The sequence below is a fragment of the Sorex araneus genome, chromosome 1 (assembly GCF_027595985.1).
Source record: "Sorex araneus isolate mSorAra2 chromosome 1, mSorAra2.pri, whole genome shotgun sequence".
NCBI lineage: Eukaryota > Metazoa > Chordata > Mammalia > Eulipotyphla > Soricidae > Sorex > Sorex araneus.
The window spans coordinates 67,066,598-67,092,466 of NC_073302.1; the positions used below are offsets into that span (position 1 = coordinate 67,066,598).

Sequence of the window (25,869 nt, forward strand, 5' to 3'; positions counted from 1 at the left end):
CGAAAGGAGGGGGCACCTCTTACAACTCTCACTGGAGTCAGTCCCACTATTCATCACAGTCTTTTTCAGGAAGATGTGAAAAATGAAATCAACGAGTCACCAAGCCCATCAGTCAGACAGCCAAGCCTCGGGAAGAGCCTTCTGGAAACGCGGTGAAACAGCGAGAAGCGCGGGAAACAGGGGTATAGCCAGCACGCTGTGTCCTGGAGTTCTCGCGAGAACTCTGGGGAGAGTCGGTTACGCGCCTAGTTGCCGCTCTGCCCAACCAGGCAGCAGCTTCGGGGCTGGAGGGAGCCGCAGCTGGCAGTTAGGGAGCCTGGGAGACCTGGCTGGGTCTCCAGGGATGCCGCCCCTCCTCACCTGGTGTCTGCTATGTCTCTGCCTCCTGCTGGTTCGATTCTCCCTGGAGCAGACCGAAGTGAGAGAACCTCGCAAACTGTGCGGCAGGCACCTGCTGAAAGAAATCGTCAAACTCTGCGGCGGCTCTAACTGGGGCAACTTCGAGCGAAAGCGCACGCCTTCCACGCGGCTGTTTTCCCATGTTAAGGAGGAAAGCTTCACCCCGAGCCAATTTGAAAACCCCCAAACCCCTTTCATGATCTTGGAGAAAGACAGCAGCTCAGGTAAGAATCTAAACCCAGGGCGTTGTATGTTTGTCACCAGGCAGTTCTGATCCTGGAATGGGTTCTGCTAAAGGGCAAGTTTCCCCGATAAACGGCATTTCGTATCTGGTACAGAGGTAAACAATTTTTAATTGTTCTAAACAAATATATGGCAGTTAGAGAAAAACCTCTCTTAGGACTCCCTACAGACAGACAGACAGACAGACAGACACACACACACACACACACACACACTTTTTTTAAAACTTAGAAATATGTGTACACATAGACGACTACACTTAAGGATCTTCTTTCAGCTGTCAGGAGAGCTCAAAGCATGCATTATGACCTGGTTCAAAACAAGCACCACATGAACCCCCAGCAATTCTGGGTATAATCTTGGAAAATCCACCTAGTTGGCTTTGGTGATCCCCAACCCGGTTGAGCAGCGCTACATCTAGAACCCTAACTCGGAGCCATCCAGACTTAGTGTCTGTGGGAGGGGGGCCCCTAGCCCCTAGGGAAATGCTTGGAAGAAGTCCCCCCACCCTTTAAAGTCTACACCAGAAGAATGCAGCTGCTTCTCTACCCATCCCCTCTCTAGAATATTGGCAAACACCCATTTTGCCCCTCAAAACCTAAACAGTTTCCCGGTAAAGTCTTCACTAAGATGTTTTCCTCCACAATCATTTCCTTCTCTGTTCTACCACAGTTTCTAAACACCTAATTCCATTCTACTGCCACCACGACCAGTAATATAACAGGTCAGATATGCAACATAAAAAATAAACAAGCAAGCAAAGTCAACAAGGGTTTCTTGTTCAAAACAAAAACAGGAAGGGTCAGATAAAGGTACTAACACCGAAAAATATTTCTTATCTTGCTCACACTTGGACCATTGTCCCAACAAGCTTCACATAAAAGTTTCCATATTACTTTTTTTTTTGCAAGTTTAGAGATAAAATTGAAGATTTCAACAGTCTTAATAGGATATTAAACCAATGGCAGTGTCCTTCTAATCTCTGTAGCTGCGCAAGTCTTATTTTCTTAGGGCCAAGCCCTATTTGCCTTACCAGGTTGTAGGGACTCATGTGTATTTTTATCTGAAACACTAGGAGATGGCTGAGCATACAGTGTGCTTAGTGTATATTGAGTTTATACTTAATGCTCTTAAGCAGTATTTAGGAACTCTTTTTCAGCCGGATTGTTATCTTCCATGTTCTGTTGTGTTTATGGGCTGTTCCTAGTGTCAAATGCAAAGGTTTAGACAGCAGGGCCCTTCTTTTGCATATCATATGAATTCCCAAGCCTACCAGGCATGATCCGTGAGGGCAGAGTCAGGAGTAAGCTCTAAGCACTTCTGGGTGTTGCCCCCCTCAACAAAAAAAGTTTATTTAATTTGGAAGTAATTTACAGAAATATTTTAAAGTAAGGACTGACATTTCTATGCCTGTGCCTCTCAACCTTTTACCCCTTGATCCTGGTACTCTTATGATCATGTTTTCTTCCTGTGGTCCCCATGTCCTACTGGTTGGCCCTTAGTCTCCTTTGGTAACCTCTATTAATGCACATTTTACCTGTGGCCCCAGTCAAACATCCTGGGGACCCATTAGGGTCCATATGATTCACAACTGAAAAATTGTGTTATTAAGGAGACTCTGATGGAGATGATTAAAACAAACTAGAAAGGTTCTTAGTACATTGTAGTAACTCATTAACTTCTTTTTTAATGAATGAAAGGATGAAACTTAAAAAGATTATTGCTGCATGGCCAGAGATAGCAAAGTGGGTTAAGGCACTTTCCTGTATGCATCCAATTCAGGTAGATCCTCGGCACCACAAATGGTATTCCCCCCACTCCCATCATCACCAGGAGTGATCCTGATCACAGTTGGGTGTAAACAAAGCCCCCTCACACTAAATAATTATTGGTGCAGAAACAGTAGAAATCATCAGGTAGAATCTTGATCATTTTTCACCATCAAACCTACCAACATACAAACTCATCTGATCCTGTTTTTATGATGGTATCTCTACCCATATTCTTCACTTGTTCTTTGTTTCAGTGATTCTCACACTTTAATGTGCATATAAATGACCTGTGTTATACTGCTAATATACAGAGTCTATAGGCTTGGGAAGAGTCCTAAGAATATACTTTTGTAAGTTCTCAGATAATGGTAATGCTGATAGGTGGATAGTGCTTTTTGAATAACGCAGGTCTAGTTCATTGGCTCTCAAAGTTCACTGCACAATGGAAGCACCTCAACTAAATAGAAAGTACTAAAGTCTGGGTCTCCCCCTCTAGAAATTATGTAATTGTGGTTGTGGTCTGCCCCCCATATCATTAGAAGTATTAGGAATATGTAAGTAATTATAAAAGTTCTATAGATAATTCAAAATATGAATTTTAAGAACCTCTTGGCTAGTTAGCTTTTCCTATCTTTTCTCCTAGAAGCCCAAGAAGAACTCTCTCTCACTACTTGTTGGGTGAGCATTTCACTCACATTAAATACTATGCCCTCACTGCCTATACTATAGTCAGAACTTTGCCTTTATATATCAGTGTTTGAGTTTGTTTTTTATTTTATTTTTTTGTTTTTGAGGCACACCAACTATGTTCAAGGCTCACGTATGGTTTTGTACATAGGGATCACTCCTTTTGGGCCTGGGAGACCATATGGGATGTCAGGGGTCCAGCCCAAAAGTTGGCCTCTGTAAGGCAATCACCCTACCTACTGTACTATCTCTAGGGCTCCTTGAGTTTGTTTTGTTAAAAGAACTCAAAATCCCTTTAACAAAGCATGCTTTGGAGATAAAAATATTTTGTTAATTTAAAAAATTCAACTTTAAATCTCAGAGTTGATTAATGACTTCTTCCTGTAAGGTGTTATTCACACACCTCTGAAAAATTAAATGCTATTCAGTGAGTGAAATTTAAATTTTTCGATTTAAAGTTGAAAAAAGTATGTTTCCAAAATAATTGCTACAGTAGTCCACGCAGTACCCATTTTTTTAAGTGTTAATTAAGCAAAATTTGAGTTTGTATTTGATACTTATTCTGCTTGGTTCAGATGGAAGAGTGGACAGTTTCTCTCCAGAGATAGGAAGCTCCTACCCTTATCATATTTACAGAATAGTGAAAGAAGATAATAAATATAAATTAATTATACAGTAAGTTAGAGGATATCAGTCTTTACATATCTTCTTTCTCTATGCTTGCTCTTCTTCTAGCCAGTTATTCCCTTGTGTGTACTATGAATTTTATTTGTATAAGGTTTTGCACATTGTGCATTTCTTGTGCATGTATTTAAAATATCTCTAAATCATATTTAGGATTTACATCTTATTGTTGCTATGTGAGCATTTAGTCCATTGCTTTGAACTACTTCCTAATATTCACACACATCCCTCATGTATTGCTTATTCTCTCAGTAACAAGGCACATATAATCTCTGTCACTTTCAACTCCCTGCCACTGTTAAACTGCAGTGAACATCATGCTATGGACCTCATTATGACCTCTAAAAATTTCTGTAGCATATATAAGTGGAGGAGAATTGCTATGTCTTAAGGTATATCCTATGTTTAAATGGTGAAATGTTTCAGAGTGTTGAAATGTCTCATACTGTTCTGTAGTAAAGTGATACCAATTATAGTTGCAGTTACAGTTCTTAAGGATTTCTATAATGAAAATACTTAGCACTACATAATGTTTAACTTTGCTAGTATAATAAATTTGAATTGGCATTTCATTTTTATCGTGCTCAGGCTCTAACCTACTTCATTTACATATTAATCCGATAGTTTTTCTTTTTCTGAATGATTTCTATTCATATATCTTGCCCATTTTGTTGGATGTTTTCCAGCTTATTTTTAATATTCAATCAAAATACATATCACAAGAGTAATCAGTTGTTGATTTTAGATACCACAAATATGTTTTACTTTTTCATATGTCTACTGGTGTTATTTCACAGGAAGCCTTCCTTTTTAGGCAATAAATATTTTTGTTTTATTGCCCATACTTTGAAATTTTGCTTAGAGGTTCTTTTTTTGTCCCCCTGTTAACTTTGTTTTACTTCTCATGTTAAATCCTTAATCTTCTAGTGTAAACTTTCTTCTTTCATGAAAAAGTTTTCTTATTGTCTGCATTTTCCCCCTTATATAACAGAATATGGCACATATTATCCAGAATTGTTCTTCTATATACCAAGGCAACCCAATTCACTTTTCGCTTGAGTGTTATTTGTTATTACACATTTTAAGTGATCAAATAGCTATTTCTGTATATCTATATCTACTTAATAAATGACTTATTTTCTGTAGTTTCTTTAAAATCTTTCCTAAAGTTTTAATACTTAGGCATTCAAATTTTGTTGTTGTTTTTTGAGCCATAGTTGGCATTGCTCAGAAAACACTCTTGGAAGTGCTTGGGGACTGTATGCAGTCACAGGGACATAATCAGGGTTAACTGCATACAAAGCAAGCACCGTGATGCCTATGCTATATCCCTAAGTTCCTAGGCATTTTTTAATTAAACTTTTTATTTTTTTTAATGAATCACCATAAGATATAGTTACAGACCCACAAACTTTCTTTTTTTTAAAAAAAAATTTATTTATTTTTAATTAGAGAATCACCGTGAGGGTACAGTTACAGATTTATACACTTTTGTGCTTATACTTCCCTCATACAAAGTTTGGAACCCATCCCTTCACCAGTGCCCATTCTCCACCACCCGTAAACCCAGTGTCCCTCCCACCCTCCCCAATCCCATCTCCCCCCCACCCCACCCTGCCACTGTGGCAAGGCATTCCCTTCTGTTTTCTCTCTCTAATTAGCTGTTGTGGTTTGCAATAAAGGTGTTGAGTGGCCGCTGTGCTCAGTCTCTAGCCCTCATTCAGCCCGCAACTCCCTTCCCCCACATGGCCTTCGACTACAATGTAGTTGGTGATCGCTTCTCTGAGTTGACCTTTCCCCGGAAAGTGAGGCCAGCCTCGAAGCCATGGAGTCAACCTCCTGGTACTTATTTCTACAGTTCTTGGGTGTTAGTCTCCCACTCTGTTATTCTATATACCATAGATGAGTGCAATCTTTCTATGTCTGTCTCTCTCTTTCTGACTCATTTCACTCAGCATGAAACTTTTCATGCCCATCCACTTGACTACAAAATTCTTGACCTCCTTTTTTCTAACAGCTGCATAGTATTCCATTGTATAGATGTACCAAAGTTTCCTCAACCAGTCATCCGTTCTGGGGCATTCGGGTTTTTTCCAGATTCTGGCTATTGTAAACAGTGCTGCGATGAACATACATGTGCAGATGTTGTTTCGATTGTACTTTTTTGCCTCTCTGGGATATATTCCCAGCAGTGGTATTGCTGGGTCAAATGGGAATTCAATATCTAATTTTTTGAGAGTCGTCCAAATTGTTTTCCAGAAGGGCTGAACCAGTCGGCATTCCCACCAGCAGTGAAGAAGGGTCCCTTTCTCCCCACATCCTCTCCAACAGCGGTTGCTTTTGTTCTTTTGGATGTGTGCTAGTCTCTGTGGTGTGAGGTGGTATCTCAAAGTTGTTTTGATCTGCATCTCTCTGATGATTAGTGATGCAGAACACTTTTTCATGTGCCTTTTGGCCATTCGTATTTCTTCCTTGGTAAAGTTTCTGTTCATTTCTTCGCCCCATTTTTTGATGGGGTTGGATGTTTTCTTCTTGTAGAGTTCAACCAGTGCTTTATATACCATTGATATCAACCCCTTATCTGATGGGTATTGTGTAAATATCCTTTCCCATTCTGTGGATAGTCTTTGTATTCTGGTCACTGTATCTCTTGCGGTGCAGAAGCTTTTTAGTTTAATGTAGTCCCATTTGTTGATCTCTGTTTTTACTAGATTGCTTAGTTCCGTGTCACCTTTGAAGATACCTTTATCTTCAATATCGTGGAGGGTTTCGCCGACCTTGTCTTCAATGTACCTTATGGTTTGTGGTCTAATGTTGAGGTCTTTAATCCATTTTGATCTGACTTTTGTGCATGGTGTCAGGTCAAGGTCTAAACCCATTTTTTTGCATGTGGTTGTCCAGTTGTGCCAGCACCATTTGTTAAAGAGGCTTTCCTTGCTCCACTTCACATCTCTTGCTCCCTTATCAAAGATTAGATGGTCATACATTTGGGGTTGTGTGTAGGGATATTCCACCCTGTTCCATTGGTCTACGGCTCTGCCTTTGTTCCAGTACCATGCTGTTTTAATTGTTACTGCTTTGTAGTAAAGTTTGAGGTTGGGGATGGTGATGCCTCCCATCATCTTTTTCCCAAGAATTGTTTTAGCTATCCTTGGACGTTTGTTATTCCATATGAATTTTAGGATTGCTTGATCCATTTCTTTGAAGAATGTCATGGGTATACTTATAGGGATCGCATTGAATCTGTATAATGCTTTAGGGAGTATTGCCATTTTGACAACATTGATTCTCCCTATCCACGAGCAGGGTATATGTTTCCATTTCCTCATGTCCTCTTTGATTTCATGGAGTAGCGTTATGTAGTTTTCTTTGTAAAGGTCTTTTACTTCCTTGGTTAAGCTGATTCCGAGGTACCTGATTTTCTGGGGCACGATTGTGAATGGGATTGCTTTTTTCATGTCCCTTTCCTCTGCCTCATTGTTTGCATATATGAAGGCCATGGATTTTTGGGTATTGATTTTGTAGCCTGCAACTTTACTGTATAAGTCTATTGTTTCTAAGAGTTTCTTAGTAGAGGTTTTAGGCTTCTCTAGATATAGTATCATGTCGTCTGCAAATAGTGAGAGTTTGATTTCTTCCCTTCCTATCTGGATGCCCTTAATCTCTTTTTCTTGTCTAATAGCTATCGCAAGTACTTCCAGTACTATATTGAAGAGGAGTGGTGAGAGTGGGCATCCTTGTCTTGTGCCTGATCTCAGAGGAAAGGCCCTTAGTTTTTTCCCCGTTGAGGATAATGCTTGCTGTAGGCTTGTGATAGATGGCTTCGACTATCTTGAGGAAAGTTCCTCCAAACCCCATTTTGGCGAGGGTTTTCATCATGAAAGGATGTTGGATCTTGTCAAATGCTTTCTCTGCATCTATTGATATGATCATATGGTTTTTATCTTTACTTTTGTTGATATGCTGGATTATGTTGATTGATTTCCGAATGTTAAACCATCCTTGCATCCCTGGGATGAATCCCACTTGGTCGTGATGTATGATCTTTTTGATGAGTTGTTGGATCCTATTTGCTAGTATTTTGTTGAGGATCTTCGCATCGGTGTTCATCAGGGAAATTGGTCTGTAATTTTCTTTCTTAGTGGTGTCTTTGTTTGCTTTTGGTATTAGGGAGATATGTGCTTCATAGAAACTGTTTGGGAGAGTTCCTGTTTTTTCAATTTCCTGGAAAAGTTTGAGGAAAACAGGCAATAGGTCTTCTTTAAATGTTTGGAAGAATTCGCCAGTGAAACCATCTGGGCCTGGGCTTTTGTTTTTGGGGAGGTTTTTGATTACCGTTTCAATTTCCTTAACATTGATGGGACAGACCCACAAACTTTCATGTGTACATTTCAGTCATACAATTATTGAGTGCCCATCCCTACACCAGTGCCCGTTTACCAAAACCAATGTTCCCAGTATCCCTCCCATCCCCCCATCCCCCCCTCCCCCACCGCTGTGGCAGGCACACTCCCTTTCACTCTCTCTCTCACCTTTAGGGTGTTGTGGTCTGCAATGCAAGTATTGAATGGCCATCATGTTCGGTCCAAAGTCTACTCTTGGCACGCATCTCCCATCCCAAGCGGGACCTCCAAACACCCTTTACTTGGTGGTCCCTTCTCTATCTGAGCTACCTTTTCCTCTCAGCATGTTCCTCTAGGCATTTAAAATTTTTTTTATTGAATCACCATGAGATAGTTACAAGCTTTCATGTTTGGGTTACAATCTCAACACCCATCCCTCCACAAGTGCACATTCCCCACCACCGATATCCCGGGTATACCCCCCCTTTCCCACGCACCCATGCCTCCATGGAAGACAATATCTCCCATATTCTCTCTCTGCTTTGGGGTATTATGGCTTGCAACACAGATACTGAGAGGTCATCATGTCTGGTCCATTATCTACTTTCAGCATGCAACTCCAATCACAACTGGTTCCACCAACTATCATTTTCTTAGTGATCCCTTCTCTATTCCATCTGCCTTTTTCCCTCTGCTCATGAAGCAGTCTTCCAGTTATGGGGAAATCCTCCTGGCCCTTGTCTCTACTGTCCTTGGGTGTCAGTTTCATGTGATGTTATTCTATATACCACAAATGAGTGCAGTCCTTCTCTCTGTCCCTCTCTTTCTGACTCATTTCACTTAGCACAATACTCTCCATGATTATCTATTTATAAGCAAATTTCATGACTTCATCTCTCCTAACAGATGCATAATATTCCATTGTGTAGATGTACCAAAGTTTCTTTAACCAGTCATCTATTCTAGGGCACTCGGGTTTTTTCCAGATCCTGGCTATTGTAAACAGTGCTGCAATGAACATATAGGAGCAGATGTCACTTTTGCTATACTTTTTTGCATCTCCGGGATATATTCCCAGAAGTGGTATTGCTGGGTCAAATGGGAACTCTAATTTTTAATTTTTAATTGTTTGAGAAGCGTCCATACTGTTTTCCAAAAGGTTTGAACTAGTCAGCATTCCCACCAGCAGTGAAGGAGAGTCCCTTTCTCCCCACATCCATGCCAACACCGGTCGCTTTTGTTCTTTTGGATGAGGGCCAGTCTCTGTGGTGTGAGATGGTATCTCATTGTTGTTTTGATCTGCATGTCCCTGATGATTAGTGATGTAGAGTATTTTCTCATGTGCCTCTGAGCCATTCTGATTTCTTCATTGAGAAAGTTTCTGTTCATTTCATCGCCCCATTTTCTAATGGGGTTGGATGTTTTCTTCTTGTGGAGTTCAACCAGTGCCTTGTAAATCCTTGATATCAACCCTTTATCTGATGGGTATTGGGTGAATATCCTTTCCCATTCTGTAGACTGTCTTTGTACTTTTGTCACTGTATCTTTTTAGGTACAGAAGCTTCTAGTTTAAGGCAGTCCCATTTATTTATCTCTGTTTCCACTTGCCTGGTCAGTGGTGAGTCCTCTTTGAAGATACCTTTAGCTTCAATGTTGTGGAGGGTTTTGCCGACCTTGTCTTCGATGTAGATTCTGGTCTAATGTTGAGGTATTTAATCCATTTTGATCTGACTTTTATACATGGTGATAAGTGGAAATCTGAGCCAATTTTTTTTGCATGTAGCTGTCCAGTTTTGCCAGCACCATTTGTTAGAGAGGCTTTCCTTCCTCCACTTCACATTTCTTGCTCCCTTATCAAAGATTAGATGATCATATATTTGAGGGTGTGTGTAAGGATATTCTACCCTGTTCCATTGGTCTACTGCTCTGCCTTTGTTCCAGTACCATGCAGTTTTAATTATTACCGCTTTGTAGTAGAGTTTAAGGTTGGGGAACGTGATGCCTCCCATCTTCTTTTTTCCCCAAAATTGCTTTAGCTATTCTTGGGGGTTTGTGTTCCCTATGACTTTTAGGAGTGTTTGATCCATTTCCTTGAAGAATGTCCTGGATATCCTTATAGGGATCACACTGAATCTGTATAATGCTTTGGGAAGTATTGCCATTTTTGACAATGTTAATTCTCCCAATCCATGAACAGGGGATGTGTTTCCATTTCCTCATGTCCTCTTTTATTTCGTGAAGTGATATTTTGTAATTTTCTCTGTATAGGTCCTTCACCTCCTTAGTTAAGGTGATACCAATGTACTTAATTTTCTGATGCATGATTGTGAATGGGATTGCTTTTATCATATCGCTTTCTTCTCTCTCATTATTTGCATATAGGAAAGCCATGGACTTTTGGGTATTGATTTTATAGCCTGTGACATTATTATACAAGTCTATTGTTTCTAGGAGTTTGTTGGTAGAGGCTTTGGGGTTCTCTAGATATAATATTATACCATCTGCGAATAGTGAGAGCTTGATTTCTTCCTTTCCTATCTGGATGCCCTTAATGCCATTTTCTTGCCTAATCGCTATTGCAAGTACTTTAAGTACTATATTGAACATAGGTGGTGAGACTGGGCATCCTTGTCTAGTCCCTGATCTTAGAGGGAAGGCCCTTAGTTTTTCCCCATTGAGGATAGTGCTTGCAAATAGGCTTGTGGTAGATGGCTTTGACTATATTGAGGAAGTTCCCTTCTATGCCCATTTTCATGAGCGTTTTCGTCATGAACGGGTGCTGGATCTTGTCAAATGCTTTCTCTGCATCTAATTGATGTGATTATATGGTTTTTATCTTTTCTTTTGTTGATATGATGGATTATGATGATTGACTTCTAAATATTGAACCATCCTTGCATCCCTGGGATGAATCCCACTTGGTCATGGTTTATGATCCTTTTGATGAGTTGTTGTATTCTATTCGTTAATGTTTTGTTGAGGATCTTCACATCCATATTCATCAGAGTTTTCTTTTTTTGTGGTGTCTCTGTTTGCTTTTGATATTAGGGCAATATGTGCCTCATAGAGACTGTTTGGGAGTGTTTCTGTTTCCTTGATTTCCTAGAAAATCTTGAAAAAAACTGGCAGTAGGTCCTTTTTAAATGTTTGGAAGAATTCGCTAGTGAATCCATCTGGGCCTGGACTTTTGTTTCTGGGGAGACTTTTGATTACAGTTTCAATTTCCTAGATATTAATAGGACTATTCAGGTATTCCAAATCATCTTGGTTCAGCCTTCGGAGGCTATAGGAATCCAGGAATTTATCCATTTCTTCTAGATTCTCTTTTTTTGTGGCATACAGACTTTCGAAGTAGTCTCTGATGATCTTTTGAATCTCCTTGGTTTCTGTTGTGATGTCCCCCCTTTCATTTCTGATTCAGTTTATTAGAGTTCTCTCTCTCTCTTTTCTTTGTGAGTCTTGCTAGTGTTTATCAATCCTATTTGTTTTCTCACTGAATGAGAGTGTGTAATCCCATCAATGGCCAACATCCAGAGAGAGACTTAAAAGCAAGCTCTCAGAAGAGAGTGATGCAGAGAGTCTCTTGCCCGAACGCCTGGCTGTCTTCCCCAGGGCCCCTCGGAGGGGATGGGCTCCACCTTCCCTCCCCACCCCAAGCAGAGCTCCCAGCGGCCGAAGACCACTGGAACCTAGCTACAGCCATGCTCGAGGCCCCTCTCCACACGTTCGAACAGGCCTCATGCACGAAGGTACCGGCAGAGGAACCCAGGTGTGTGTAATCTCATCAACGGCCAACATCCACAGAGAGACTTAAAAGCAAGCTCTCAGAAGCGCGCGGCTGCTCTGTGGCCGTGCAATATCCTGTAGCCTACTTCTCCCTCTGGGAGAAACTGGCAAGCTTTTGAGAGTTTCCTGCCCACATGGGACAGCCTTGCAAGCTTCCCATGGTGTATTCATATGCAAAATCCAGTTACAATCTGGATCTCATTCCCCTGACCCTGAAGAGCCCCCAGTGCAACATCGTTAGGAGGGCCAAGTCGAGATAGACTTCTAAGATCTCAGGGAAAGGACGAAATGAGATGTTACTGAGCCCACCTGAGAAATCAGCGATTAATGGGATTTCGTGATTCGTGATTCCTGATTTATTTTCTCAAAAAACCAGCTCTTAGATTCATTGATCTTTGAAAATGTTTTTTGGGTTTCCATATCATTGATTTCTGCTCTAAGTTTTATTATTTCTTTCCTTCTGCCTGGTTTGGGCTCCTTTTGTTGGTCCTTTTCTAAGGTCTTGAGCTGTGAAGTCAGATTATTTATGTGGGCCCTTTCTTTCTTCCTGAGATATGCTTGCAGAGCTATAAATTTTCCCCTTAATCAGACTTTAGCTGTGTCCCACAGGTTCTCGTAGCTCCTGTCATCATTCTCATTTATTTCCAGGTACCTTTTGATTTCTTCCTTGATTTCCTCCCTGATTCACTCATTGTTCAACATCGAGTTGTTTAATTTCCTGGTGTATGGTTTGGTGCTCAGCATCTGTGCATGATTAACTTCTATCTTCAGTGCATCATGGTCTGAGAAGATAGTTGATACAACTTCTATCTTCCTGATCCTATGGAGGTATGCTTTGTGGTCCAGCGCATAATCTATTTTGGAGAATGTCCCATGTGCACTGGAAAAGAATGTGTATTCTTTTTTATGGGCATGAAAAGCCTGTATATATCTATTAGCCCTCTCTCTTCTATTCTTAAAGGCCAGTGTTTCCTTGCTGAGTTTTGATCTTGTTGATCTATCCATAGGTGATAAGGCAGTGTTGAAGTCTCCAACTACTAGTGTGTTGCTAGCAATATCCTCCCTAAAATCTCTTAGCAGTTGTTTCAAGTATTTTGTTGGTCCCTCATTAGGTGCATATACGTTTAGCAGTGTGAGTTCTTTCTGCTGTACCTATTTTTTGATAAGTAAGAAATGGCCTTCACTATCCCTTCTAATTATTTCCAACCTGAAATCTATGTTGTCTGATACTAGTATGGCCACTCTGGATTTTTTGAGAAGTTGTTCGCTTGAAGGATTGTTTTCCATCCATTGACTTTGAATCTGTCTTTGCTCTGACCATTCAGATGTGTAGGCAGCAGAATGCTGGGTTCAGTTTCTGAATCCATTTTGCCACTCTGTTTCTCTTGATGGGTGTATTTAGAGCATTGACGTTGAGAGAGATTATTGTCATGGAGTTTTGTGCTATCTTCCTGTAGGGGTTTTTTGTGCTTGTAGGGGTTTTTCTTTTTTTACAGGAGTCCCTTTAGTCCTTTTTATAAGTCTGGTTTTGAGTCTATGAAGCTCCTGAGCTGTTTATTTATGAAATTGTGTATGGTTCCTTCAAGTTTGAGTGTGAGCTTAGCTGGATAGAGTATTCTTGGTGAGGTGTTCATTTCATTGAGGTTTTTTTTTTAATATATTCCACCATTGTCTTCTGGCTTGGAGAGTTTCCTCTGATAAGTCTGCTGTGAATCTACGGGGTGCTCCTCTGTATGTGATTTCCTTTTTTGACGATGCTTCTTGCAGTATTGTGTCCCTATCCGTGGCATCCATCATTCTGTGATATGTCTTGGAGTCTTTTTATTAGGGTCTCTTCTAGCTGGCCCCTTCGGCTCCTAGGATCTGAACGTCTGCATTATCCAGCTCTGGGAACTTTTCAGCAATGATTTCTTTAACTGTGGCTTTCTCATTAGGGTTGCCTCCTCATCCTTCCGGAACTCCGATGATTCTTATGTTATTCCACTTGGAATCATCCCCTAGGTTTCTGATTCACCCTAGAGCTATTTTGAGCTCTTTTCCAATTATTTGTTTTAGCCTGTGGGCTTTCTGCTGCTCATCTTCAAGCTCACTCATTCTGTCTTCAGCTGTAGTCATTCTACTGTTGAGGACTCCCATTGTGCTTTTTATTTAGTCGACCAAGTCTTTTATTCGTGACATTTCTGAATGTAGCTTTCCTATTTCTGCTTTCATTTCTTCACGTATTTTCTTCACAGACTGCTCCACTGTTTCTTTAAGTTCGATGAACATTCTCATAATTTCTTCTCTGAATTCTTTATTGAAGAGATCATACTTGTGGGAAACTCCTGCTTAAGCTTCTGGACTCTTCTTCATCCTCTTTTTGCTATGGGGATTTGCGCTGTTTCTTCAGGCTGTCGCAGTTGTATAGAGGTGGGACCTTCCAGTTCACTAGAGCTGTTCTCTCTTTGTGAGGTTTCTGGTGAAGGTTCGGAGGATGTGTTCTTTAACACTGGGCTTGTATATCTACCTGTGCTCATTAGTAATCTGGTGTAATTAGAAAGGATTTGTGCCCACTAATATTTTGGTGCAATTGGAGTATGTAGTGGATTATTTTCCTTTTCTGTTTGAGGTAGCTGGGGAGATCTCTACAGAGTTAGGTAATGAGGATTGAGATATCTGTCAAGTATATGAAAAGAGGGAAAAATAATGCGGCCCTGGTAGCCGCTGCTGCCCTTGAGACCACACCCCCTCCAGCGAAGGCCACGCCCACCACTGCAGGGTCCACGCCCCTTCTGACCCCAGGTCTGGCGCACCTGGATGAAGAAGGAAAATTGCAGGGTCTGCCGAGGGTGCTGGGAGCCGGGTGTCCCTGCCTGCTGGACGCTGGGTTGAGATCGGGTCCAACTTTTATTAGTTAAACTGTTATTGTTTTTAGTAATTAACTGATCTAGGACTACAGCATTATGATGATATTTTCAGCTAAAGTAGCATTTTTTTCTTCTCTCTCAACAGCCCCCACTTTGTCTCAGGAGGAAACAATTAGCAATTGGGTGATGCAGTCACTGTCTGATTATAAGCATGAAATGGACAACTTTCTACCTGATTCGACAAAAATTTTCTTTGCATCACAAGAATTTAGTCCATATATTCACAAGATTCTAGAACTTCAGAAGAAAAATAAAAATAGAAGCAAAATTAAAACCATAAGTCATTTATTTTGGGGTAATCATCCCCAAAGAAAACGCAGAGGATACTCAGAAAAATGTTGTCTTAAAGGATGTACAAAACAAGAACTTCGTATTGCATGCCTTCCATATCTTAATTATAAACCCTTAAAGAGAAGACCATCAGTTGTGACTGAAATATACTAATTATAAGAATTATTCTAACTTAATAAAAACATTTTACGTCTTGTGGGTTTATCTTTGTAGGTTCTCTGTTGTGATATCTGATATATGTAAAAGAACTCAGCAAGGGCTTCATGATGGCAACAGATATCAGTATTTTATAGGCGACTATTTTATATATTTATTGTTGAGGAAGTTACCAGATGTGACATCATTAATTTGAGAATTACCTATTAATTATTGGTTGTCATTATGCATTTAAACCAATTGTGGGATGTCCTGTAGGTACGTCTGTATTACATACAGACTGATGTTAATGACACTCTGATTCGTACCAGTATCCCTATATTTATTCCACCAAGTTAAAAGTGATTACACTCCCATTCCCCTCACCCCATCCCGTAGGACCCAAGAGACTTTACAGTGGGTAAGACGCTTGCCTTGAATTGTAGCTGACTGGTTTCAACAATAATAGCCCCTGAACACAGAGCTAGGAATATGCCCTGGCAACCATTGCACATGATCCCTGAGTGCACAGGCCAGGACTAAGCCCAAAGCAACTGCCAGGAGTGGGCCAAAAACAAAACAAAACAAAACACCTAAACAAAAAGTGATTACTCACACCATTTATTCATTATAATAATAGGTATAATTTTAACTTTTAGGGGTTTATTATGGGAACTTGCTAGAAATCTTTTGTTTCTATTGAGGATTGTTTCTTTTGTGAGTTTGAAGACAGTTTCATGAATTTCCATTTCCTGGCTTGCACTGTCAGAATCACCTGGGAACATCTTAGAAATGCTGCTCAGAGATTTCTCGTAAGACCTACTGGCTCAGAAACCCTAGATATGGAATTCAATATTTTGTGTATTTAAAGGTCTTTCTGAAGTAGATTAAGTGTCAAGAGATACTGATAATAGTCACTATATGAATATTCTTAAAATATGGTATCTCATTCACACGAAATTCTATTCATAGTATTTATAAACTTGAATATCTCAACTTCACAAAAGGGAAGTTTTAAACTATAGTACACACAAATTTATAATAAATCTAATTAAAGAGAACATTTCAATACTTATTTTGAAAAAGAAACTATAAAGATTTCATATGCTGCTTATCCAACTAATGGTAGAAAGTAGGAATTCCAGGAGCTGGATAGTAGAAAGTTTAAAGTTTCCTTGCCTTGCACACAGCTAACCCTGGTTTAATACAGGTACCATATACTGTCTTCACCGCACTGCCAGAAATCACTTCTGAGCACAGACCCAGGAGTAAGATTTGAGCATTATCTGTCTTAAATAAAAGTCACAGAGCATACAACTCTCTATATTTTAATAATCTGTATGTTAGGGTGTCTCTAATTTGCTGTATGGTTCAGAGCAATAGTATAGTAGACCCGGCACTTGCCTTACATGTGGCTGATCGAGGTTCCGTCCCTGACACCACATATGGTCCTCCAGAGCCCTGCCAAGGATGATCTCTGAGTGCAGAGTCAGGGGATCCCTGAGCACCACTGGGTGTGGCCCCCAAACAGAAAACATTTTGGGGCCAGAGCGATAGTAGAGCGGATAGGGGCATTTGCCTTACACATGGCTGGTCTGAGTTTGATCCCCAGCATCCCATATAGTCCCTCGGGCATTTCCAGGAGTAACTCCTGAGTGCAGAGCCAGGAGGAACCCCTAAATATTGCTGGGTGTGACCCAAGAAGCAAAACAAAATAAAACAAAACTCATAAAACATTTTGTTGTGACTAGTATTTGTTTTAAGTATAATTGTGCTAATAATGTGCATTTGAGCAAACACTTTTTTTTACCACTACCAACAGGCTAATACAAATTTTAAGTTGTATTTTGGCGTTTAGAGCACTTAATCATTTTTATCGCATTTTTTATGATTCACAAAATTATTCATAGCTGAGTTTTAGACTACAGTGTCGCAACACCAATCCCACCACTTGTGTCAATTTCCTTCTACCAAAATTCCCAGGTTCCCTCACATATACCCCCACTTCTAGCCTTCTCTCATGACAAGCACCTTCTCGAGTTGGTTGTTAAAATTTGGGTTTCTTGATTTCAGTGTTTACTCTGTGGTTTAGATATTTGACTCTATCATTCCTTGACACCATTTTTGTACCTGAATCTCTGACCTGCCCACATTTCTTCTCATCTGTCTCTTCTTTTTTCTCCCCTCTACTCTTTCTTTCCTTTTCCTCCCTATACTCTGGAGCCAAGTTTGATTAGAGCATCCCTATTTAAAACACTGCATTCCCCCATGCAGTTATTCTAAATACCACATGTTAGTGGTATCATCCTGTATTTATTCTTCTGGCTTATTTCATTTAACGTGATATCTTCTAATTCCATCTATGTTGCAGAAAATTGCATGATTTCAACATTACTTACAGCTATGTAGTATTCCATCACACATATATATGTACAAATATATATATATATTTGCACGCACATATAAATACCGCATCTTTATGATCCACTTATATGTTGTTGAACATGTAGGTTGATTCTGAATCATAGCTATTGTACTGAGTGCTGTAATAAATAATGGTAAACATATGTTCTACTGAATGAGTGTTTTTCTGTCCTGGGGATAGATATACAGAAATGGGATTGCTGGGTCATATAGGAGCTCAATTCTGAGTTTTCTGAGTACCTTCCATACTGTTTTCCATAAGGGTTGGACCTGACAGCATTTCCACCAGCAGTGGATGAGGGTTCCTTTTTCACTGCATCCCTGCCAACAGAAATTTTTTTGCCAGTGTTTTTTATATATGCCATTCTCACTGGTGTAAGATAATATCTCAAAGAGACTTGATTTGGATTTCCCTATTAATAAGTGATGATGAGCATTTTTATGGGCCTGTTGGACATTCATTGTTCTTCCCAGAGAACTGTTTGTTCATTTCCCCTCTCCATTTTTTGATCGGGCTTTTAGGTTTTTTTTGGTTGATTTTTGTTAGTGCTTTATAGATTCTAGATTGTGATGAGTGAAAATATTTTTCCTATTCAGCTGTAGTTTAGTTTTAGTCCTAGTTTCTTTTGCCATACAGAAACTTAAAAGTTCGATGTAGTCCCGTTTGTTTAGTTTTGATTCTGTAACCTTTGCCAATGGCACCATATCTTTGAAAACTTCTTTAAAGTCTAGATCTTGCATTCTTCCTTTATTTTCCTCAGTGTATGTACTTTATAAATTCAGGTCTGATTTCAAGATCTTTGATACACTTTGGGTTGACTTTTGTGTAAGGTGTGAGATATGGGTCTAGTTTTAATTTCTTGTATGCGGTTATCCAGTTCTTCCAACCACATTTGTTGAGAAGGCAGTCTTCATTCCATTTCATGCTCTCAGGTCCTTTGTCAAAAATTAGTAGACTGCTTATATGGTATTTATCCTTGGATATTCAGTCCTGACTCCTTGGTCAGAGAGTTCATTTCAGTAACATGCTGTTTTGGGTACTATGGCTTTATAGTATAGATTCAAGTTAGGTAGTGAAATGCCTCCCCTTTTCTTTTGGTTTTGGAGATGAGGGGGCCTTTTATGATTCCACACAAATTTTATAATGGACTGTTCTAAGTCCTTGAAAATCTTGTTTGTACTTGGTTAGGGACTTCATTGAATCTATGTAGTGGTTTAGGAATGATGATAATTTTTGACAATATTGATTCTTCCAATCCATGATCATGAAAAATTTTTCCTTTTCATAAGATCTTTAATGTCTTTCTTGAGTGTCTTGAAGTTTTTATAGTAGAGGTCTCATCTCTTTTGTTAAGTTGATTTCTAGACATTTGGTGTTTTTGGACACTATTTTAAGTGGTATAGACTCTGATCTGTTTCTCCTCTGATTATTTATATATAGGAATGCAACCAATTTGTGTATTGACTTTGTTGCCAGCCACTTTGCTGTATTGGTTGTTCTAGCTTTTGTGTGGACTTTTTAGTGTCTTCAACGTTTATCATGTCATCTGCAAATAGAGATGTATTGCCAGGTATGACCCAAAACAAATGTATTGGATATAGGCTTTTTATAGATAGCTGTGACTAACGTGAGGAAGATTCCTCCTACCCCTATTTTATAGGGTTTTTTTATCATGACTGGATATTGGATCTTGTCAAAAACTTTTTTGCATCAATTAATATAATTTTTAATTTTTATCTTTCCTTTTACTGATGTGGTAAATTATGTTAATTTACTTATATATATTGAATTATCCTTACATCCTTGGTATGAATCCCAGTTGATCGTGGTATATGGTTTTTTAAAAAATTTTATTGAATCACCCTGAGATAGTTACAAGCTTTCATGTTTGGGTTATAGTCACACAATGATCAAACACCCATCCCTTTACCAGTGCACATTCCCCACCAGGTATGTAGTTATTTTTGATGTGCTGTTGGATTGTTTGCTAAGATTTTGTGGAGGATTTTTGCATCAATGTTCATCAAATAAATTGGCCAGGAAATTTTTTGGTAATATCTCTGTGATCTTTGAGTATCACTGTAGTGTTAGCTTCATAGAAGATGTTAGGAAGGATTCCTGTTTCTTTGTTATTTTGGAAAACCTTAATGATCAATGACAGTAAGTCTTCTCTGAGGGTTTGATAAACCTCATCCATAAACACATCTGGGCCAGGACTTTTATTCTTGGGGAGATTAATTACTATATGAATTTCCTTGTTTGTGATTGACCTGTTCAGGCCTTCTACTTCCTCCTCAGTTTTGGGAGATTACATGTTTCTAGGAATCTGTCCATTTTTTCCTAGGTTTTCCAGCTTCATAGAGTTGTTCATAGTAAGTGCTCATGATGTTTTGGATTTCTAGGACATTCTGTTGTAATTTCTCCCCCTTTAGATTCTGATCCAATTTATTTGAGCCCTTTTTCCAATGTGACTCTAGCCAAGTTTGTCTATCTTGTTTATTCTTTCAAAGAACCAGCTTCCAGTTTCATTAATTCCTTTGAACTGATTTCTCAGTTTCTATATTGTTGGTTACTGCTCTGGTTCTAATTATTCCTTTTCTTCTACTAGCCTCTGGATTCATTTGTTATTAGTACCAAGGACTCTTTTTATTTCTTCCATGATTTCATCTTTGATCTGCTGTTATTTAGCAGCATGTTGTTCAGTCTCTAGGTGTTACAGTCTAGCCTCAACTTCTTTTTATAGTTAATTTCTATCTCTGTTGCATCGTGGCCTTATAGGATGCTTGGTATGATTATTATGTTTATCAATTTATGTAGGTTAGATTTATGTCCTAAAATGTGTTCTACCTGAAGAATATTCCATGTGCACTAGAGAAGAAGGCTTATTGAGCTTGTTGAGGATGGAAGGCCCTGTATCAATCTCTTCTTGGTCCTCATTTAGGGCTCTCATATCTTTACTGAGATTCTGTCTAGTGGATCTATCCAGTGGTGACATACTTCCACTACTATTATGTGTTCATTCATGTGTTTCTCTAAGTTTGTGAACAAAAGCTGTACGAACTTTGCTGACCTGACATTTGGTTATGCATGTTGATTACAGTTAGTATTTCTTGGTCTATTGTTACCTTAATAAGTAGTGTCCATTTACATATTTTTTTCCATTTGCTTGTAAAATTGTTTTTCATACTTTTACTCAGACTATAAAACAAAGCTCCTGGAAGCTCTTATAACCTAGTTTTCCCTCTCAGAGAACCTGGCAAGGTACCGAGAGCATCCTGTCTGCACGGCAGAGCTTGGCAAACTCTCTGTGGCATTTTAGATATGCCAAATACAGTAACAATGATGGGTCTCATTCCCCTTACCCTGAAAGAGTCTCCAATTAGGCACTGCTGGGAAGAATGAGTAAAGAGAGGCTGCTAAAATCTCAGGACTAGGATGAGTGGAGACGTTACTTGTGCCTGCTCGAGCAAATTGTTAATCAACAGGATAAAAGTGATGATGAAAAAAGTGACTTTTACTCTGGGCCTATGTCTATCCTATGATTTAGTTGTGTTTTCTGTAAACAAAAGTGGATCAATTTTGTGCCTTTTGATTGGAGAGTTTAGTCCATTGATATTCAAGGATATTGATATAAAGGGCTGTATTGCCATTTTACTATTGTAGCTTTTACAAATGGTTATTTTGTTTACATAGGTGGCTCTTTAGTAGTTCACTCAGGGTCAGTTTGGTTATAACAAATGTTGTCAGGTCTTGTTTGTTTGAGAATGTCTTTATTGTCTCTTCTTCTTTAGGACTCCTTAGCAGAAAATCAATGTAAGCTGAGATATATTAAACAACTTGATTAAGCTTCTTCATGTTAAGCAAAGACAGACTTGAATCCAGATTTTAATTCAGGAGTTAACCTTACATTTTTTTGTTTGAACTTCATGTATTTAGCCTCTACTTGTTTTGCACATCTATGTTGGTTACTAATCTCTTGATAACCATAAATATAGTCTAAATTGAGATCCTTGATCATTTCTAATTTAGAGAATAGCATGATGCAGGGGGTCTAGGTTTTTATTTTTTCTATGTGGTAAAGCACTTTCTCAGCTCCATTAGTTGAAGAGACTTTCTTTATTCTGCTTTATGCATCTAACTCCTTAGCTGTATATAAATTGAAGATTTATCTCTGGAATTTAAATTCTATTCCATTAGTCTAATAGCTTGCCTTTATCCAAATATTATACTATTTCCTCTACTATAGCTTTATAGCATAATTTAAAATAGATTATGATAACATCCATCTTCCATTTTTCCCTAAATATTGCTTTAGCTATTTAGGCAGTTTTATATCTCTTTACACAATATTGTAATATTGTAATATAATTGGCAATATTTGGTCCATATCCTTTAAGAATGCCCTGGGAATCTTCAGGGGGGATTGTATTAAATCTGTGTAGTACTTTGAGTAGAATGGTTGTTTTAATGATGTTAATTTTTCCAATCCATGTATTAGTTCACAATTTTTGTATCTTCTATTCCTCTTAAAAGTGTTCATACTTCAAGTTTTTACTAAGTTGATTACTAGGTACTTGATTTTTTTTAACAAAATGGAATTTTAAAATTCTTTTCTACATGTTTTCATATAAAAATGCAATATGTATCTGTGAATGAGTTTTTAGAATGCCACTTACTGAATTGGGTTGCTGTTTCTAGAAATTTTGACAGTTTTAGGGTTTTCTATGTATATCATCTGGGATGGATTTCTTTTCCAGTTTGAATCCATCTAGTTTTTCTTTCTTGCCTTAATACTGTTACAAGGAATTAAAATACAATATGGAGTTCCAGTACAATGTTGAATAACTGGTGAGAGTGCATATCCTTGTCTTGTACTTGATCTTAACAGATAGATTTTCAGTTTTTCACACTGAGTATGATGTAGGATGTGGAGTTGTGATACATGGCCTTTTTTAAGTCCCTTCTATTCTGTTTTGTTTAGAGTTTTTGATCATAAATAGGTTTTTTATCTTGTCAAATGTTTTCAATTCACCTACTTATATGATCTTACAATTTATTTTCCTTTGATTGATTTGTGTATTATGTTAATTAACTTGTATATATATTAAGTCATTCTTCCATCTCTGGAATTGATTTCACTTGATCATGGTGTATGATTCTTTTTTTTTTCTTTTTGGCTCATACCCAACAATGCTCAGGGGTTACTCCTGGCTCTGTACTCAGTAATTACTCCTGGTGGTGTTTGGGGGACCATATGGAATACCAAGGATTGAATCCAGGTCAGCCGCATGCATGGCAAACACCCTACCCGCTATACTATCACTCCAGCGGCCCTGGTATATGATTCTTTTAGTGTATGTGGTGAGGGGAACACCTGGTTCAGGGCTTACCCCTGGCTTAATGTTCAGGGATAACTCCTGTCAATACTTAGGACATGCCAGAGATCAAATTCAGGTCGGTAGCATGCAAGGCAAACATTGTGACTGTTGTTCTCTCTCTCTCTCTCTCTCTCTCTCTCTCTCTCTCTCTCTCTCTCTCTCTCTCTCTCTCTCTCTCTCCCCTCCTCTCTCCTCTCTCTCTCTCTCTCTCTCTCTCTCTCCACCCTAGTTTCTTTTGCCAGGCAAAAAGTTCTTAGTTTTGATGAAGTCTCACTTGTTTTTGTTTTTAATGCCTTTGGAGACAAATCACTGAAGACATTTCTGAAGTCCATATTCAAGAAAGTTTGCTGTTGTTACCTTTGTTTTATGGATTCTGATCTCATCTCACCATCCTGAATCCAAGTTAACTTTTGCAGATGGTGTAAGATATGGTTCAAATTTCTTTTCTTGCAAGTCACTATCCACTTTTCCTAACATCATTTGTTAAAGATATTTTCCTTGCTCCACTTCATGCATCCAGCTCCTTTATCATAGATTAACTATTCATAAATCTGAAGATTTCTCTTGAGACCTGTCCATTCTATTCCATTGGTCTAAGAGTATATGTTTATTTCAGTACCACACAATTTTGATTGCCATTTACTAGGTGTGAGGTTAGGTTAGTTTTTGAGCCTTGTTTTCAATGAACACTTGTACTAGCATAAATTTCCCTTTTAAAACAGCAAGTGTGGTATCTCTGATCACTGTATGTATCACTGCCATCCCATTGTTCATTGATTTGCTCAAGCGGGCACAAGTAACTTCTCCATTAGTCCCTGTTACTTGCTAGTGTACCCGATGGCATATGGGGGCTCTTTCAGGGTCAGGGGAATGAGGACCATCCATCATTGTTATTGTTTTTGGCATATCGAGTACGCCATGGGTAGCTCATGTATTTATTTTAATTTGATTAAGGGAATCCTTTTATTCTTTGAATTACTCTTTGAACTGCTGCTTCTTCAGTAGTATGCTGTTTTATATCCAAGTGTCTTGAGTTTTTCTGGTTTTCTATTTGTGGCTTATTTCTACGTTCAAAGCTTGTGATCTGAGAGTGACCTGATATGACTTACTGCTTCAGCTTCATATTTTATGAGCAATTTGTATGTTCTAGCATGTGGTCTCCTCTGAAGAATGTTCCATGTGCACTGAAAAAGTGTGTATTCAGCTTAATATGTATATTGAGCTGGGGGTGGGAGGGCAGAAAACACCATACTTTTTTTTTTTTTAGCACAACTCAACAATTTCTTCAAGGTCACTGTTTATTAATTTGCGGGGGGGGGAAATGTCTGACCAACCTATTCAGTTGAGAGAAGATGGGTGTTTGAATATATTGCTGTTGTGTTGCATCAATATCTTTCTTCAGGCTTCTAGTAAGTGCGCTGAATGTTTTGATGTATCCTAGTTTGGAGAATACATGTTGATGAGTGCTAAGTCTGTTTTATTCCTGGACATCTTAAGACACTCCCAACCCATTTTCCATAAAATCATAGAGGGAAATATATATTATGTACATACATACATATATATATATGTTTATATATATATGCCTCTCGGAGAGTCTGGTAAGCTACTCAGAGTATCCTGCCTGCATGGCAGAGCCTGGCAAGCTCCCTGTGGTGTATTCAATACGCTAAAAACAGTAACAATAACAGGTCTCATTCCCCTGACACTGAAAGAGCCTACAATTGTTGGGAAAGACGAGTAAGGAGAGGCTGCCAAAGTCTCAGGGCTGGGACAAATGAAGACGTTACTGGCGCCCGCTTGAATAAATCAATGAACAACGGGATGACAGTGATACATATCTTAATCATTATATAATGTCCATTTATGACCCTTGTTTTCTTTTAGAATTTGAAGTTTAATTTTGCTGATATAAGTGTGGCATACCCAATGTGTTTTAGGCTACTATTTGCCATATAATTACCACCACCCCCACCAATCTTTTACTCATATGCTGCTTCAGTTGTGTCTTTCATAGGCATATGGGTGGGGGTGTGTTTTTGTGTCTTTTGAATGGCAAGTTTAGTGGTTGACACGAAGTGAAATTACTGAAGTAAAGGAATTGATAGCCAACTTTTAAATGGATTTTCAACTTTTAAATGGATTTTGCTCCTACATGTTTTTCTTCACTTCTACTTCCCCTAAATTTTATTTAGTTTTTTATTCACAACTTCAAAAATATTTTAATTTATGAAAATAATAATCAGGACAAAACTCAGTTGCTTATGATATATTTCAGTTGTAAGCACCATAGATATGATTGTAAGCAACTCAATTTCTTTCCCCTAAATAAAGTAAGATGTAACTGACAGAGGACAATAATCCTCAAGCAGCAATACTCAAATTTCAATATGGTCCTATATATTTTCATGAGCAAGGATAGCACAGATCTCATTTTTATTAAGATTGTAGCACATAAAATGATCTGGACAAAGGTACATGTAAGCTTAAACAAAATACCCAGGTTAAGATACTGATGCTGTAACTAACCCCCATAGCCCAGTTTCATTAGAACTAGGATCTGGGTTTTCTGGCCTATTCACATTATTGCATCCAAATGTGCTCACAGTTTACCTCTGACTCTCTTATCAGCCATCACTTCTGGTGGGACTCGGTGCTGTTTGGGTTTATTTTGTTTGAAACTTTTGGGGCTTCCTAGACATGGATGTATGTGCTCATCTTGAAGTGGGGGAAAATCTGTTATGTTTTCTACCAGTATTTTTTTTACCTATTCCCTTCTCATTCTAGAAATATGATCCAAATGTCTTTATTCTGTCCCAT

The 25,869-nt window shown here is 38.7% G+C and overlaps 1 protein-coding gene across 1 annotated transcript; it reads left to right on the forward strand.

The window, feature by feature from the left end:
- The first annotated feature begins 343 nt into the window (after positions 1 to 343).
- Positions 344 to 15,264, forward strand: INSL6 (insulin like 6). The gene is made up of 2 exons (XM_004600334.1): positions 344 to 623; positions 14,906 to 15,264. The coding sequence occupies exons 1-2, from the start codon at positions 344 to 346 to the stop codon at positions 15,262 to 15,264; spliced, it is 639 nt and encodes a 212-aa protein (XP_004600391.1).
- Positions 15,265 to 25,869: the final 10,605 nt, after the last annotated feature.